This window comes from Callospermophilus lateralis, chromosome 7 (assembly GCF_048772815.1).
Source record: "Callospermophilus lateralis isolate mCalLat2 chromosome 7, mCalLat2.hap1, whole genome shotgun sequence".
Lineage (NCBI taxonomy): Eukaryota > Metazoa > Chordata > Mammalia > Rodentia > Sciuridae > Callospermophilus > Callospermophilus lateralis.
Window position 1 is genome coordinate 118,195,193 of NC_135311.1, and position 19,265 is coordinate 118,214,457.

Sequence of the window (19,265 nt, forward strand, 5' to 3'; positions counted from 1 at the left end):
GGGGCTGTGGTTCAGTGGTAGAGCACTTGCCTAGCATGTGCGAGGCCCTGGGTTCAATCCTCAAGCACCACATAAAAATAAACAAATAAAATAAAGATATTGTGTCTAACTACAACTAAAAAATAAATATTAAAAAGAAAGTTGAGCAGGGCTGGGGATGTACCTCAGTGGTAAAGTACTTGGCTACCATGCATATGGCCTTGAGTTCAATCCCCAGAACTGCAAAAAAAAAAAAAAAAAAAAAAAAAAAAAAAAAATTTTAAAATAAACTCAGCTTCATTAAAGTTTATGGAAGTTGGGAATGTAGCTCAATAGCAGAGCTCTTGACTAGTACAGGAGGCAGGCGTCAATGTATTAGGCCTCATTTTGCAATCCACCTGTCTCAGTCTTTAGAGTACCTGGGATTAAAGGTATGTGTCTGTCAGTGAAGCTGGTTTTAAGATAAAATTTTTTTAAAAGAATGAGAATATAGCTCAAAGGTAGAGCCCTTCCCTACTATGCCTGAGGCCCTGGATTCAATATTCAGTACTACCAAAAAAAAAAAAAAAAAAAAAAAAGTAACTATTTAGCAGAGTGAAAAGGCAAAACACAAAACACAGAATAGGAAAAGACATTATGTAATACATATATCCTAGAAAGGATTTATATTCCAGAAACCACAAAGATGTATTAGTGAAAAAGATTCACAAAAGAACTGATAATTCCCTGTGTTGGTATGAAGCAACTAGAACTCTCAGTGGGTATGTAAATCGGTATAGAAACCTGGAAAAGTACTTGATTGTATCAATTGATGCAAAACATAAGTATTCTCTATAACTGTATTCTTTATAACTCAGCAATCCCACACCTGGAATCCACACAAAAGAAATAATGCTCAAACCCATCAAAAAATGCAAAATTATACAATAAATGTATAAGAATATCTTCCATACAGATAAAATCTTGTGAGGTATTCATATAATGAAATAATGCACAGCAATGAGAAAGAATAAACTACTGTGAAATGCAACAACATAAATGAATCTCATAGATAATAACGTGGAGCAAAAGAAGATACACAATATAATACATACTATATGAGTCCGTTTATATCAAGGTCAAAATTAGGCAAAACTAATCTATGATGATAGAGGTCAAAATAGTGGTTACCTTTGTGGAGGGGACATCTATTTTGTTTTGTTTTGCTTTTTGTTGGTGATGCTGGGGATTGAACTCAGGGCCTCACGTGTTCTAGGCAAGTACTTTAACACTGAACTACATACCTCATCTATTTGGAGGGGCCAGAGGAAGCCTAACTCGGTGCTGGAAATGTTCTATATCATAACTGGGTTGTGGATGGTACATGGGTGTACACATATAAAACAAATAATAATCAAGATGCATATTTGAGATACCTATGCTTTACCATAAATTATGTAAGTTAGATGTTAAGCAAATGTAGAAAAAAACAGAAGTTAGAATCTTACCTTTGATGAGGTACAAGTACATTGTTAATTCCTCCAAGCTTTGCATTTATCTTCAGGCAAAGATTGGAAAGGGTTTGGGGTGAGGTCTTCACTACGTTTTTTACCTGGACACACTGTGTGGCCATACCTAGAAGGGTATCTCCAACACGTTTTACCTCCGCTACAAAAATAAGTTAATTATTTTAATTAATTTCCTTTACCAAGAGTAAAAGACCCCACACATTAACATTAATAGAGCAACTATTATATACTGCAAATAGTGCTAAGATGCTTAGCACTGGAGGAGATGGTCATTTCATCTGCTCATCATCCAAGGTAGGCCTCCCTTGGATTGGTTCTCCAGGCTCCTCTTCTCCTTCTTTCAGGCCTTGATGCCAGCCTGCTTCCCTTATTCTTTGGTGCTGTCTGCCACCACTTGCTCAGTCCCTTGAGGTTTCTTCTCCCACATAACTGGTCTGGCAAAGGAATCAATCTCCTCCCACTTGTTTCTCCCTCCCAGCCCTTTGAATTTTACTTTTCTGCTCCCCACTCCCAACACTAGGGATAAACAGAAAGTAACAAAAGAAGCAAACACAGACAGGGATGAAGACAGTTTTATAAAGTCTAAGGGCTGGTCAGTGGCTCCTACAACCTTTACTTCAATGATAACCAAAAGAACTTTGTATCACTGTTATAATAGATACAAACTAAGCAGATCCTCTTCTGGAAGTGGCAGGCTCCGCCCCCCTCCTCATCCCCACTCTGATATTTCTAAGTTCTCCCAGTTTTCTAGGCCGTGAGAGGATTGTACTGCATTTCTTGCCCACCTCTCCACCTGTCCTCCTGACCCCCATATGGTTGGTTATGGCCAAGGAGATGCAAACAGAAAAGAGAGTGGTGGACTAGCAACATTCCAAATAGTGACTGCTCTGCCAATTTGGGTCCCAGAGTGGGTATGACATGATGGCAAGGAGCAGAAGTCACCATCTACCTTCAATGGATACAAAGCAGAAGCAAGAAAGGATTTTTTTTTTTTTTCAGTGTTGGGGATTGAACCCAGGACCTTGTGAACGTTAGGCAAAGGATCTACCATTGAGTATACCCCTACCCACAATTTTCTTCTTTTGAACCATGGAGAGTTTGAGATTTTTTGTGACCTAGCTAGCCCTACCTAGCTTATCCTGACTGTCACACCTACTACTTGAAATCATCCCTCATTCAGCATTAAAGTGATCCATACCATATACTGGTGTCTTTCCCGGCAAGATAACCACTATCAGCTGTAGGCCCACGTATGTCATTTTCAGATGTTTAAACATGGGCTCCACGCTGTCTGCACCTTGTGCGTACTTGCAGAAACATGGCTGACCCTGGATGGGCATTCCTGCATCCTTGGAGATTTTACGCAGTTGGTCAGTGAAACTTCTGTTAGAAAAAAAACCAGTGGCATAGTGCTTTCATTTCAGTGCACATTCTTAACATGAATATCCTCTTAAAATACTTTCAATTCTGCAAATTATTAGCCAAAATTAGAAACAAAAAAATTTTTTAACTAGTTGTCAAAATAGACTGGCAGTTGTACTACTGCAATTATAATAGATAAGGATCGGTATTAATAAATCATCAGATTATCATTTTGATTTTTTTTTCCAGTGCCAGGGATTGAACCCAAGCATTGAACCCAGGAATTGAACCTTGCACATGCTAAACAAATGCTCTACTACTAAGCTAAACTGCCAGCTCCATCATTTTGAAATTTTCAATAATTATGGCTCAGCTGGGCCCCAAGAATAGAATAAAACTCCTGTTCAAAGATTTTTTAAAATATTGAAATTAGTCATTCTATTCAGAAGAAAAGAGGGTCAAAATTTCAGGTAACAAACATTTTGGTAAGGCATACAAGAAGAGTTGGGTAAGCTTGTACTCAACTGAGAACACAGAAACTTGCTATTACAAAACCAGTGTATTTAGGATTACCATCAAACTTGTAAAAGATCTGTTTCAATAATAGTATCAAAAGAGATCACTTAAAATTGAAATTCACTTTTAAGTTTTAAATTTCAAATTTAAGATGTTATTTCAATCTATGTATAAAGCTTTTACAATAATTTCTTTGTCAATATTTTGTAGGATTCCTTTCTTTCATCTCAGCTCACTTGACTTTTTCACCTTTTCCTTAATGTCCTTTATGTAGATAGATGCATCTGTAAGATGTGAGCCAATACTTCCAGCTAGTGACCTTGCCATCAAACAGGATCACTAGTAAAGTATTATTATCATCATCATCATCATTATTTGGGTTTCAGGGATTGAACTTAGGGGCACTCAACTACTGAGCCACATCCCCAGCCCTATTTTGTATTTTGTTAGAGACAGGGTCTCGCTGAATTGTTTAGCGCCTTGCCATTGCTAAGGCTGGCTTTGAATTTGCGATCCTCCTGCCTCTGCCTCCCGAGTCGCTGGGATTACAGGCGTGTGCCACCACACCCGGCTACACTAGTAAATAATAATGGCTAAAAATAAGTGAGTTTTTATCTTAGCTGAAAAGATAAAATTAGCAGGAAAGGAATCTGAACTAAGAATTCTCCAAGTAGCGTTGCTTTAGCATTGTCACTCACAAAGCTCTGTTCTAAATATATAGAAAATGAGTCGGGTTCTTAATGTAATTCCCACGTTTGCAATTTACTATAACACAAGGTCTTTTCCACAGAGCCAGACGGTATCACTACAGGAGTCAGGGATTTAGTGCCAGTGTACACAGCACATTCACATAAGGATGGTACTTTCATATCTGGAAGGGATACTACTAGGCTGAAAATACGAAGATACTCACTTTAGTAAATCTTCCCTACATTGTTTCTGAGGCGCAAAACAAGCAACTGCCCAAACTTTAATTTCAATGCCAGCATAAAACTGCTTTCCTCGCATGTCCCAGACACCCTGGTTGGGTGTGGCTACTGTTTTATTCTTTAAAACAAAACAAAACAAAAAAAAGAAACAAAAGAAAAGAGAAAGACATTACAATCTAAGGCCATTTTAATGTTGAGGAGGGAATAAACAAAATTCTATCTGGCATAAGCCAGAAGACAAAAAGCAATAATAAGCACAACTATGGGTAAATTCAATGTGGTGAAGTAGAAAAATTCTGGATTATAATCTTCTTTTGAACGGCGTGGCAGAAGCTTGCTGGGATTTTTTTTTTTTTTTAAAAAAGCTTACCCGTCCTCCATATTGCAGCATTGGTGCTGGAAGCACCCTGCCTGTGAGCTCTGTCATTTCATTGTGCACAACAATCCCAAATTCTTTCAGGTAAGGATCAGGTCCACCCACCATACTGTTACTCTTCACCTAAAAAAAAAAAAAAAAAAAAAAAAAAAACCCAGAAAGTTTACATATATAAAAACCAGAGTAACTGTGTGCCATCAGGAATCTTCTAGTTTTTTGTTTTTTCATCTTAGAGCTGGCTGATCTTGAAGACCAGGCCTTACTGACCAGTCTACTGATCTCTTCCTGTCTGTCAGGAGCAGATCTTGCTGTGGCTTTGATCATCGTGGAAGTCTGATTGTCTGTGAGTTTCTTTATACATCGCTGTCCTGCCACTATGTTACAGACCTGCCAAGAGGCAAAGAGAAATTAGTCTGTGCAATAATGGGTTTCTTCATTGTAAGCTTTTGCCAAATTATCATATATCCTCCATTTCTAGAAAAATAAAAACTGTGAGACAGTGAAGTTATCTACCCAAAATACTTCAGAAAGATTAAATCCTACCACCACTTTAGAGTGGTATCTTTTTTTTTTTTTTTTTTTTTTAAGAGAGAGTGGGAGGGAGAGAGAGAGAGAGAGAGAGAGAGAATTTTTCAATATTTATTTTCTAGTTTTCGGCAGACACAACATCTTTGTATGTGTATGTGGTGCTGAGGATCGAACCCGGGCCGCACGCATACCAGACGAGCGCGCTACCGCTAGAGCCACATCCCCAGCCCGAGTGGTATCTTTAATAATAACAACAACAACAACAACAACAACACAAGAGATTGGCAGATTGGCAAAAGAAAATACAGTTTGGTTTACCTCAAGTGGCAAGTATGTATGCTTTTGTTCTTGTCCCACTTGAAGACAGGGAAGATGGGGATATTTCAGCTGTAGACTATACTTTTGCTTAAAATATTGAGCTACTGTACATTCCATTGCTTGACCATTTTCTAGCTGCAAAGGAAAACTATAGGAGAGAATTTTAGAAATTCAATTTTTAGAAATTTAAGTTTTTTTTTTCCTAAATAAGTAAACAAATAGAGCCTACTAACATTTTCCTACCTTGATCAGTCTCTTAAAAAAACAAAGTTCAGAGCAGCAGGTGCGGTTTAGTGACAGACCGTGTGCTAAACTTGCACAAGGCCCTTGCACAAGGGTTTAATCCTTTGCATCACCAAACCCCCAGCCCAAAACAAACAAACAAGATCAATCTTGGAGTATTTTCAGTTAAGTCTCTTTAGTTTTTAGTCGTGAACCACAAGAAAATAATTAAATTGAAATGATCTGTTTGTTGAAACTATGATTACAAAAAAACTTAATTCAAAATTTGAAAGATTTTTTTTTTTAAGTTTTAGCTGGACACAATACCTTTATTCTATTTATTTATTTTTATGTAGTGCTGAAGATTGAACCCAGGGCCTCACAGGTGCTAAGTGAGCTCTCTACTACTGTGCCACAACCCCGCCCCCCCAGAAAGAATTTTTTTTTTTTTAAGAAATTAAAATAAGAAGCTATAGGATGGATATGGGGTGCACACCTGTAATCCCAGCAACTTGGGAGGTTGAGGCAGAATTGCAAGTTTGAGGCCAGTCTCAGCAACTAAGCAAGATTCTGTCTCAAAATAATTAAAAAATAAAAAAGGTTAGGGCTGTGGCTCAGTGGTTAAGCACCGCTGGGTTCAATCGCTGGTACAAAAAAAAAAAAAAATGAGAGAGAAAAGTAGCAACAGCAGCAGTAACAGGAGCAGCTATAGAAACTTAAGATAAAAATACTCAGTTGAAGTCAGTTAACACCTACAAATATAAGTACGATCTCCTGTGGGCTTCTTATACTTCAAATAAGGACTTAAGAATCATCCATATAGGAGTTTATTTCCTTCAGAGAATTTTGTATAAAATGACTGTAGTACAGTTATTTCGTTTACATTTTCAGATCCCTGAGCCAGGACAAATACACATAAATGTGAAGACAACATGACCAAATATATGAAGTTGAGATTGTACCAGAATATTTGGTATAAAAGGGGAGCATGATTAAGACTCTTTATTGGCTCTTTCAGTGGGTAAATTATCTCAAAAACTTAACACTATGATAAATTTAATCTTACTTTCTTAACTGCTACAGACCCACAAGATAATGATGCAGTGAGGATTATCTGTGTGACATTTAAATCTATGTGCTTTAAACCTTTGAGCAAAGATAATATAGGTCCACAAATCTAATTATTCTGATAGGATTTTGGAGAGTAATTAAATAATGAAAAAAAGGCACAGATCTTGAAACAAATGTTACAATTCTCAAAAATGACTTCATAAGGTTTTAGTAACTTTTTTTTCCCCTGACAGAATGATGTCAATGGAGCCAAGCATAGTGGCACACACCTGTAATCCCAGCAATTTGGGAGTCTGTGGCAGGAGGATCATAAGTGCATGATTAGCCTCAGCAATTTAGTAAGACCCTATCTCAAAATAAAAAATAAAAAGGGCTGGGTATGTAACTCAATGGTTAAGCACCCCTTGGTTTAATCCCTAGTACCAAAAAAAGAAGGAGGAGGAGGAAAAGGAGAAGGAAGAAGGAAGAAGGAGGATAAGGAGGAGGAGGAGGAGAGACAGCTACCTACAAAAGGAAAGAGAAAAATCTACACAAAAATACGCATGCCTGTAATCTCAGCAGTTCGGGAGGCTGAGACAGGAGGATCACGAGTTCAAAGCCAGCCTCAGCAAAAAGCGAGGCAATAAACAACTCAGTGAGACCCTGAGTCTAAATAAAACACAAAATATAGGATTGGGGATGTGGCTCAGTGGTCGAATGCCCCTGAGTTCCATCCCCGACACCCCCCTCCCAACAACAACAAAAAAATTACAAAGCAATATAAGTCTTCCCATGACAGGGTTATATGACTTCTAGGCTTCAACAGAACTTGCAGGCCCTATATTGAGAACTACAACAGTATGATAAATGATGCTGATAATATGGCTCTGCAACGTTAAAAAAAAGTTGACCTATGTTTAACATGCTAATTTTAAAAGGTGAATGGAATTGAAGGCAGGAAATATGTTTCATAAAAATCTGTCCAAGGCTGGTGTAACAGCACATAGCTGTAGTCTCAACTACTTAGGAGGCTGAGGCTGGAGAAGTGATTGAGCCCAAGTGTTCTAGACCAGCCTGGGCAAAAAAAGCAAGATCCAACTAAAAGAAAAGAAAAAGAAACAAATATCTCTATCAAAAATATTTCAAACATTTTTTAAAGCTTTGGTATTAAAATAAAGATTCTGGTAATCTTGAAAATTATACTACATGTGGCTCAGTGATAGAGTGCTTGCCTAGCATGTATGAGGCACTGGGTTGGATCCCTGGCTCCACATAAAAATAAACATATAAAATAAAGGTATTGTGTCCATCTACAAATAAAAAAATATATTTAAAAAAATTATACTACAGTTTTCACAAATAATTTTAGTAGCTTCCTATGTTACGAAAAATGTTATGTCATTTTAGATGTGATTAACATACGTTTGATGACTGGCTGGTCGTCTAGTTACATTACAAACTCGATATTTTCGTTTCATCTGTCCACAGTGAGTCACTTCAACTTTGAGACCTAAAGTTAAAAAAAAAAAAAAAAAAAAAAAAGCCAAAACGTGACAAAAACTGATTCAAGTGTTGTTTCGTTTTATTTTTTTGCCATACTAGGAATCAAACCCAGGAGCATATTTGTTTTGTTTTTTTTTTTACTACTGAGTCACATCTCCAGACATTTTCAATTTCTATTTTGAAACAAGGTCTTGCTAAATTGCAGTGGCTGGCTTGGAACTTGTTGAACATTGTTTTTTTTTTAAAAAATCATGACATTACCTGGCTGGGTGGCGCACACCTGTAATCCCACAGACTCAAGAGGCTGAGATAGGAGGATCACAGGTTTGAGGCCAGCCTTGGCAATTTAGCAAGACCCTCAGGAATTCACAAAATAAAAAGGCTGAGGCACCTCTGGTACCAAATAAATAAATAGAAATAAAAATCATTAACAGGCAAAACTCCTCAATTAAACATAATAAATTAGAACTCAGATAATCTAAGATGTTTAACATACTCTGTTAATCCATTCAGTAAATATTTAATAAGTATTAACTACGTTCTGAAATTTATTCTCAGCTCTGGAGACAACCCTCATGAAGTTTATACTATAGTGAGAGAATATAGCTAACTAAAAGTGAAGAAGAAAAGAAATTCCTAAAGGATAATAAATAAACTTGCATTATTTTATTAAAAGGTGAAGTTTTTTTTGGAGGGGGCAGGGATTGAACCCAGGAGCGCTTAACCACCGAACCAATCCCCAGCCCCTTTTTCTATGTTTTATGTTGAGACAGGGTCTCGATAAGTTGCTGAGGCTGCCTTTGAACTTGTAATCCTCCTGCCTCAGCCTCCTAAGCTACTTGGATTACAGATGTGTGCCACTGCATGTAGCTGGTAAAGTTTTTAAGTAGGTAAGGATAATTTTATTGAGAGACTGACACATGACAGATACTGTACCAGGAAACTTTGTAAACCTAATTTCATTTAATTCTCACAACTCTGCAGACATATTATTGCCTGTTCCTTGAGATGAAAAATTTAAATAAACTAAGACAGTGTGTAATAGTGATTAAGGAACTTGCCCAATTAACTAGGCTGGGATGGAAGCCCAACTTTTTCTGACTTCAAAGCCAAGGCCACTTGCATCATATATAGCTGCCTCACCAAGACTATATTAATGGAAACACCTACCTCTGATTTCTTTGGTAAACTTGACACGCTGGGAGTCTGTTAGAGGTTTGGTCTGTTCATTGATGTTCTGAATGTCTAAAACCTCACACATGAACTCAATAATAGGCTGAGCCCTGTAGAAAGCAGTTGCAGATACTAACAGAGAGGAAAGATGTTTAGCTTTACGGGGAAGGGAAGGGCCAAAAAACAAACAAGCAAACAAAAAACAGCCAAAAAGTTAATGAATAAAGAGAGTTCCATCCTACCATCAATGTTGAGCATCATGTTCCACATAGCAGGTCTTACAGACTGATGGAAACCAAACCAAACCTCTCTGCCCCCTCCCAGAGGGTGGTAGTAACCTTCAGGAGGTGAGAAGAAGGAACGACCCACCGGAGTGTACCTGGAGAAATAAGAGTGCATGTTTCATAACAAAAACTTGAAAGGGGCTGGGGTTGTGGCTCAGTGGTAGAGTGCTTGCCTAGCATGTGTGAGGCCCTGGATTCGATCCTCAGCACCACATAAAAATAAATAAATAAAATAAATGTCTATAACAACTAAAAAATTAAAAAAAAAAAACTTGAAAGATTTTTCATTTCACTCTGAACTTTGTGAGCTGAAATTAAGTTGAATTATGACTTATACAGAACCTTTCAGTGGTTAAATGTAACCCACCAAAAAGTCTGAACACCTACGGGAAAGAATCCAAACCAAGGTACTGACCTCATAGAGGGAAGATGTCTTGTGATAACATCAAGTGCTTGTACTGAGTCATCTGGGACTTCATTCAAGTGCCCAGCTAAAGCTTCTAAAAGCAACTGAAGGCTCACAACAGACACCCATTGAACAGACACTTTGAAGGTTTGGTCTTTACCCTCACCTGGGAGGGTCACTTCCATATCAACCTAGGAGAAAAAATACATATGTACAAACAAACATGTTTACAAAGTCTGTGGGAAAGATTTCAAGACTATTTAAAATGATTTATGCATAAGTGTCTTTATTTTAACATTTTTTGTAGTTCTAAAACATTGGAAACAATGTAAGTGTCCATCAATAATTTAATGTGGACTACTATACAATAGTTAAAAATAAGTAGATACTACAATATGGATGAAGTTTAAAAACATTACACTAAGTGAAATAAGCCAGACAGAGCCATGCGTCGCCACAATCCCAATAACTAAGGAGGCTGAGGCAGGAAGATTACAAGAGTGAGGCCAGCCTCAGCAATTTAGTAAGGCCCTAAGCAACTTAGTGAGACTCTGTTTCAAAATAAAAAATAAAATAAAATAAAAAGGACTGGGGATGTGGCTCAGTTGTGAAGTGTTCCTGGGTTCAAACCCTAGTACCACCACCACCAACAACAAAAGTCAGACACAAAAAGACAAATACTATATAATTCCACTTATATGAGATACCTAGAATACTCAAATTCATAGAGAAACAGTAAAATAGTGGTTACCAGGGACTGGGGGCAGTTAGATATGGGGAGTTACCATTTGATAAGTTTCTGTTCGAGATGATAAAAAAAAGTTCTAAAGATGGGTTGTGGTGATGACTGCGCAACAGGGTGAATGCACTAAATGATGGTGAATTGTACACTTAAAAATGACTAAGATGATAAATTTTATGTTATATATATTTTGCCATAATAAAATAATTGAATTTGAAAAAAATAATAAGGTAGATCTAAATGCATATAAATGAAAAGACTCCTCGGCATATTGCTAAATGAAAAACAAATCACAAAATATATGTGAAAAAAGCATATCTATAAATATGCACGAATAATTAATACATTTAAAATATTTTAAAAGATATATGCCAAATTATTACAGCAATATCCTTTAAAAAGGAAACTGGAATGGAGAGGTGCAAATAGGAGGAAGAGGCAAGAAGCCACAACATTTCTAGACTGTATAGATAAGCTATAATGAGCACATATTCATGTATTACTGCTTTAATTTAAAAAAATAAGTGTTTAAAAAAGTACTATGGTATTATGAATGTATTTTCACAAGTGAGAATTATAAAAACTCCATTGTTCATATCTAGATAGTATTTCTTTAAAGTACATTGTTAATATGAGAAATTTTAAATAAAATATATGTAAAGATGAGATGACAGGGCTGGGGTTGGGGCTCAGTGGCAAAGCGCTTGCCTCACACATGTGAGGCACTGGGTTCAATCCTCAGCATCACATAAAAATAAACAAACAAAATAAAGATATTAGGAAAAAAAGATGATGTGACAAAATCAACTCATAATAATTATTATTATTAATAATTAATTATTATTATTATTATTATTCTGTAGATTAAACCCAGAAGCATTCTACCACTAAATTATATCCCCTGCCAATTTTTACTTTATTTATTCATCTTTTAATATATATATTTTTAGTTGTTGATGGACCTTTACTTTTTTTTTTTTTTTTAGTTGTAGATGGACACAATATCTTTATTTTCATTTATTTATTTTTTTATGTGGTACTGAGGATTGAACCCAGCACCTCATGCATGCAAGGCAAGCGCTCTACCAAAGAGCTACAACCCAGCCCTGGACCTTGATTTATGTATTTGCAGTGCTGAGAATCCATCCCAGTGCCTCACACATGCTAGGCAAGCACTCTACCACTGAGCCACAACCCCAGCCCTTTACTTATTTATTTAAAATTTTTTTTAGTTATAGAGGGACACAATACACTTATTTTGTTTATTTTTATATGGTGTTGAGGATCAAACCCAGTGCCTCACACGTGCAAGGCAAGTGTTCTACCGCTGAGCCCCAACCCCAGCCCCTTACTTTATTTTTTGATACAGGATCTCATTAAATTGCTCAGGCTGGTCTTGAATTTGCAATCCTCCTGCCTCAGCCTCCTAAATAGCTGGGATTACAGGTATGCACCACTGCACCTGGCTTCAACCTAAATTCTAATGCTCATCTCATCTTCAATTATCAGTTAACAAGAGACAACTGAATATGGACGGAATATCACATGTATCATTACTATGAAAAAAAAAACATTTTTGCCATATGTAATTACTACTACTTGACCTAAGTGTTTCTTGCTGTTAACACTTACCCTATCCCGTCCAATTGGCAGTGGATGTGCTGTGTACATGTTTCTTTTGCCATCATAGCCAGGCTGCCGATCACCAAATATCTGCATCTTGAAGTGTCTCACCATTGTATCTACTACCTCCCTTAACAGTAATGGAGATAGTGGTAGTTAGCTTTGTGAAATGGTGAACAGTAAGGGAAGTATCACTGTACCTTCATCACCTAAATTCAGTTAATACTACTTGGAAAAAGTAAGAGTCAGTCTTTACTGATTCAAATAACTTTTAAAAAATTAGTTATCTAAAGAAGGGTAGCAACAAATGAACAAAGGTAATTGCAAGATGATAACACAAGGGGAGAAAAACGGGGAAAAAAGCACAACATTTCTGGCATCCTCTCCAACTCCTCTTTCCCAAATCCTCTCCTGAAACAAACAGCTTTTAAGAATAACCAAACTCAGGCCAGGTGCCCTGGCCCACACCAGAATTCTAGGGTCTCAGGAGGCTGAGGCAGGAGGATTACATATCAAAGACAGCCTGGGAAACTGTCAAGACCCCATCTCAAAAAATAAGGTGGTGCATGCCTGTAATCCCAGTGGCTCGGGAGGCTGGGAGGCAGGAGGATCAAGAGTTCAAAGCCAGGGCTGGGGATGTGGCTCAAGCGGTAGCGCGCTCGCCTGGCATGCATGCGGCCCGGTTCGATCCTCAGCACCACATACAAAGAAAGATGTTGTGTCCACCGAAAACTAAAAGAAAATAAATATTAAAATTCTCTCTCTCTCTCCCCCTCTCTCACTCTCTCTTAAAAAAAAAAAAAAAAAAAAGAGTTCAAAGCCAACCTCAGCAAAGGCAAGGTGCTTTTGCTCAGTGAGACCCTGTCTCTAAATAAAATTGAAAATAGGGGGCTGGGATCGTGGCTCAGCAGTAGAGCGCTCACCTAGCACGGGTGGGACCCGGGTTCAATCCTCAGCACCACATAAAAATAAACACATTATGTTGTGTCCATCTACACCTAAAAAATAAATATTAAAAAAAAAGAAAAGAAAATAGGGCTGGAGAGGTGGCTCAGTAGTCAAGCGTCCCTGAGTTCAATCCCTGATTATCCCCCATACCCCCCCCCAAAAAAAAATAGCTGGGGATATAGCACAAAGGTAGACTATTCCTGGGTTCAATCCCCAGTGCTTCAAAAAAGAAAAGAAAAATTTAGGATTTAGGCTGGGGTACAGCTCAGTGGTAGAGTATGGCCTACAAGAATGCATGAAGGCTGGAGTTGTGGCTCAGTGGAACATTTGTCTTGCATGTGTGAGGCACTGGGTTCAATCCTCAGCACCACATAAAAATAAGTAAATAAAGATGTTGTGTTCATCACTAAAAATAATATTTTAAAAAGGAGAATGCATGAAAAGGAGCTTTCTAGATTTCTAGAGTTTCTCTAATCTTACTTCCTAGCATATTTAATCACACACATATAATACATCTCAGTGGCTCCCCCCTTCCTTATTCCTATCTTCCTATCCTTTCTCTCTGCTTTATTTTTTTTTTAATCACACTTATCACACCTTATTTATCTATTTTTGCTCTTCCGCATCAGAAGATAAACTGAATAGAAACTCTTCAAGGGTATGATTTTTTTTTTTTTTTTTTTTACCAACTCGGTGTCTTTTGCTTTTCTCTACACCTTTTATGCCATGAATTCCTAGGGCATAAGTTACAGCAGCCTAGAACGGCTCTCACAAAGTGTGCATTTCTGGGCAGAGCAGGTGGCACTTCAGCAGAACCCAGGTCTCCTTCTCTTTGGCTTCCTTCCTTTTGTGATCATTTTCCTTTGCACGTTTCATGAGGCTATTTTCAGCTTACAGAGAAAGTGCTTAATGTGCTCAATATGCACATTTGTTCTCTTGGCAGGAAGTTTGCTCTTAACGCATTTGTTTACAACAATGCCAAGAGCATGCTGGCCAACACCAGAGACTCTTCCAGTTTTACCATGGAAACACTTTGGGGCATTCCTTTTTGAACAGGATCCATTCCCTTGATGTTTATAGCAACACCTTTTCTATAGATTCACATGTATATGACCAATGGAATGATACCATGTTTTCTAAAAGGCTTAGAGAACATACAGCAGGTACCTCTCTTCTTTCCCTCTGTGTTCATCACTTTATCAAATTACTGGAACATTGCAGCTCTGGTCAAAAGGCAAGAATAGAAACTTATGCCTTTGTGGTTGTTGTTCATCTGTTTTGCAGTGCTGGGGATCGGACCCAGGGCCTTGCACATGCTAGGCAAGTACTGTACCACTGAGCTTCACCCCAGCCTGTGCCTATTTTATTCATATTGTATTCCCACAGCACAGAAAAACATCTGGTACAGAGTAAGCACTCCTGACAATATTTGTTGAACGGACCAAAGTTAGCCATTGTCATCACTTCTATTACCATTGATCTCAGCTGTACCATAGTTGAATAATTATGGTCTTACATAACACTGAACTGTACCAGAAAGCCACATGATTAATCTATAATGAGAAAAAAAGTTAAGCAGCACAAAATATTTCAATTGACAGCAAAAGCATTCTTAGAAAAGTAAGACTCAACAAATCAAAGACTGCTTAAATATCACTACATGGAAATAGAGAAAAGTAAAGTGGATATACATTAATTTTTGCTACAGGGTATATATTAATATCTGGTAAATTCCTGATACCAACAATAAAACTTATATCACCTCATCAGACCCCCTCTTGATAATGCAAGAAATAGAGATCTCTGTAAGCTTACTTTTTTTCAGTGCTACAAGATAATTCAGTCTTTCACTTAATACTTCTCATGTCCAGTAGAGAAGTATTTTTTAAGTGTTTAAAAATAAAATTTGAATTTCCAGATACTTCTATTTTCCATAGACATGAATGTCTTCATTTATTTTTTATAAATTTCTGCTAGGTCAAGCAGAGTGGCACACACTCATAATCCCAAAGACATTTGCTGTGCTAAAATAGGAGTATTATAAATTTGAGGCCAGTCTAAGAAACTTAGCAAGAACCGTCTCAAAATAAAAAGATAAAATAAGCCACGTACAGTGCTGCATGCTTGTAATTCCAATGATTTGGGAAGCTGAGGCAGGAGAATTACAAGTTAAAGGCCAGCCTAGGCAACTTTGTGAGATCCCGTCTCAATAGAAATTAAAAAGGGCTCAGTGGTAGCATCTTTGGGTTCAATCCTCAGTACAGAAAAAAAAATGTCAATAAAATTTCTGCTACCCTTGGTTAAAGAAAGAGCTATCTTTTTTCATTCAATGATTGACTAATGAAATATGCAGCATTTTGTTAGAACCAAGGAGGATAACTACCTAAGAAACTTACCATCTTGGATTACAAACAAAGCATATCTGTTGAAAGAATTCAGATAGCAATATGATACATAATAAACAAATCATATGCACTTATATATATGAAGAACATATACTCTTTCTAATCCTTACCTGTTGACTCTACGAGGCCGTTTTTCTGGTTTAATATCCACATCATAGTGATACACATCTATTTTAGGGATCTGAACCTGAAAATGATTAGCTAACAGTCGAATTGGTTTTCCAACAGTTCCAAGGCCCGGACGACGAGGTGGCTGAAAGAGGCTAGTTGGAGGTCCTAAAGAGACAGAAAGATATTTGCTGTGCTATTTGGTTAAGAAGGAGAATATTCCTTTCATCATCATCATCATGATAGTTGTAATTATCAATATCTTACTATTCACTGAACATACTCTGATATAGAGTTTAGGGCGTTTGTTCACCTAAGGGCTTCCAGATTTCTAAATATTTTGCCATATTGCTATTATTTTGAATACAGGAGTCATCAAAATTAGATAGCTGGGTGTGGTGGCACATGCCTGTAATCCCAGAGTCTCCAGAGGCTGAGGTAGAAGGACTGCAAGTTTAAGGCCAGCCTCAGCAACTTAGTGAGACTCTACGCAACTTAGCATGACCCTGTCTCAAAATAAAAAAATAAAAAAAGAGTTGGTGAAGTGACTCAGTGCTTAGGCACCCCTGTGCAATCCCTGGTATGGGGAAAAAAAAAAGTCAACTTTTAAACCATTTTTGCTGTCTACTGGTATTTTCTTTTAAATATTTAAGTAACATGCTTATAATGTTTTTCTTGGTTTACATAGAAGATGATTATTTAGTATGCTATTATCACCCCATCTCCACAGAATTCCTCTCTCCTCTCTTTCTCCCCTCTCCTCTCTCTCAACTGAACATCTACAACTTTTCAGCAGGAAAGGATTTTGTGTTACAATCTGGGAAATATTTGTCTAGATAAACCCTTACTTCCTTTGATGAGAATATCAAATGAACATAGGCCTTAAAATTGAGCATCTTTTCTGCTCTGAATAGGTGTGAAGCAAAGTGGGCTATGGTAACAATGGAAAGATCCAAATTTTTCTGCAATGGCATTTCACTAAGAACAAAGAATTCAGTAAGGAGAGAAAGCTTTGGCAGGATAAGCTGTTCTGATGCAACATCTCTTAGGATAATTAGAGCAAATATTTTAATGAAATATGCAATGGTTAATCACCATATATTAATAAACCACTAAAAATTTTTCACCTATTATACCCATTGTTCATTTTTCTCCTAAATTCTACTTGTTCTTCAAAACTCAGTTCAGGTTCTGGATATGGTGGTTCATATCTGTAATCCCATCTACTTGGGAAGCTGAGGCAGGAGGATCGCAAGTTTAAGGCCAGCCTCAGCAATTTATCGAGGCCCTAATCAACCCAACAAGACCCTGTCTCAAAATAAAAAGGGCTGAGGATGTGACTCAATGCTAGAGTACCCCTGAGTTCACACCCCAGTACCAACAAAACAAAACAAACACTCCCAGTTCAGGGGCAACCTCCTCAGAAAGTGTTTCTTGATCACTCCAGACTAGAGGCTCCATCCTCTATATTCCCACGCCTCTCTGTACAGGGTAGCACTTAGCACAAGCACAAGAAATCACTTCTTAAATTACCCTGTCTCCTCCTCTAGTCTGTAAATTATTAGAAGAAACAGATCTGCAGTTCACAATCTCTTCAACATCTAATTCAACATTTAGCATGTTGTAAGAACTCAATAAATGTCAAACTGAACAATGTTAATAAACCCAGATAGAAACTAAACAGAAAACTCATCCCTAACATTCATGAATTATTTTTCAATAAAGCAAAAGCACATAATTTATATCAAAAGCATTTTTTATTTTATTAGTTGTTGTTGGATATTTATTTTTATGTGGTGCCGAGAATCGAACCCAGTACCTCACACATGCTAGGCAAGCACTCTACCACTGGGCCAAAACCCCAGCCCTCAAAAGCATTATTGATTAAAGTTGTTCCACTTTTTGGTGTAGAAGGGGATCTATTTGGGTGTGATAAGATAACTGCAAACAAGGCAAGAAGTAAACAATAAATAATGTCAGAAGCGACAGGCATACTGAATCAACCCAATTAAATCAGATAAGCCATCGCTGCATTTTCCAAGACACATTTAAGCAATCATTATAACAAATTAGAAGAAATCCAGCTTTACAGTAAAAATCTGGAAACAGAAACTTACATCAAGTACCTTGCCTATGACTTTGATTTTTAAATAATGACTAGAATCTAGGTCTCCTAACTCCCAATCAGTACATTTTCCCTCCAGTATTCTTCACAATCCTCTGGATACTTCACTGAAGTGCCTGATGTCTAAGGAACAGAGGCAGAGGGATTTAAAGAAAAGGAATTAAGAAGCAGAAGGCTCGGGGCTGGCATTATATCTCAATGGTAGAGCGCTTGCCCAGTGTGAGGCACTGGGTTTGATCTTCAGCACCACATAAAAATAAATAAATAAAATGAAGGTATTGTGTCTATCTAAAACTTGAAAAAAAAAAAAAAGTAGAGGGTCAGAGTGTAGCTTAGGTCAGTATTTGCCTAGGACACAGAAGGCCCTGGGTTCAATTTCTAGCACCAAAAAAAAAAAAAAAAAAAAAAAAAAATATATATATATATATATATATATATGTGTGTGTGTGTGTGTGTGTGTGTGTATATATACACACATACTAATTTTTCTCTTTAAAAAAAATTTTTAGTTGCAGTTGGACACAGTGGCTTTAATTAGTTTATATATTATTTATTAATTATTATTATTATTACTAATTAATTAATTTATTTATTTGTTTATGTGGTGCTGAGGATCAAATCCAGGGCCTTGCATGTGCTAGGTGAGCAAGCTACCTCTGAGCCACAATTCCAGCCCCTGTTTTTTTTTTAATAAGAAAATGTACAGAGTGATCATTTTTTAAATAAACTTGGAATAATTAATAAATTACTATTTAATAAACTTGGAAAATTTGGGGGGAGGAGGTACTGAGGATTGAACCCAGGGGCACTTAACCACTGAGCCACATCCCCAGCCCTTTCTATTTTTTGAGACAGGGTCTTGCTAAATTACTGATGCTGACTTTGAACTTGTGATCTTCCTGTCTCAGCCTCCCATGTCACTAGGATTACGGGTGTGCGCCACCTCACCCAGCTAAAATCTTTATTCCACATCTGATTTTTTTGAAATTGGTAAACTGTCTACTTACTTAGTGAAGCAGTGAAACACAGTGGCTAAAGGCTCTGGAACCAAACTACCTGGGTGTCAGTTCTGGTTTTACCACTTCCTAACCTCATGACCTGGGGCCAGTTTTTGGTTTTCTTGCACCTCAGTTTCCCATCTATAAGGTAGGAGTGTGTGA

General features: G+C 37.3%; 1 protein-coding gene across 3 annotated transcripts in view; it reads right to left on the reverse strand.

The window, feature by feature from the left end:
- Positions 1-19,265, reverse strand: part of LOC143403101 (protein argonaute-4) — a 39,867-nt gene that overhangs the window by 18,164 nt on the left and 2,438 nt on the right. For 2 of the 3 annotated variants that reach the window (XM_076860759.2, XM_076860757.2), the window contains exons 2-13: positions 15,983-16,148; positions 12,529-12,649; positions 10,164-10,345; positions 9,707-9,843; positions 9,462-9,596; positions 8,211-8,298; positions 5,517-5,664; positions 4,938-5,057; positions 4,665-4,793; positions 4,279-4,412; positions 2,686-2,870; positions 1,467-1,626 (exon numbers count right to left, since the gene is read on the reverse strand). In XM_076860759.2, coding sequence (XP_076716874.1) covers positions 1,467-1,626; positions 2,686-2,870; positions 4,279-4,412; positions 4,665-4,793; positions 4,938-5,057; positions 5,517-5,664; positions 8,211-8,298; positions 9,462-9,596; positions 9,707-9,843; positions 10,164-10,345; positions 12,529-12,649; positions 15,983-16,148 — 1,705 coding nt within the window. The remainder of the gene's footprint in view (positions 1-1,466; positions 1,627-2,685; positions 2,871-4,278; positions 4,413-4,664; positions 4,794-4,937; positions 5,058-5,516; positions 5,665-8,210; positions 8,299-9,461; positions 9,597-9,706; positions 9,844-10,163; positions 10,346-12,528; positions 12,650-15,982; positions 16,149-19,265) is intronic. The other variant, XM_076860758.2, reaches the window with a different exon arrangement.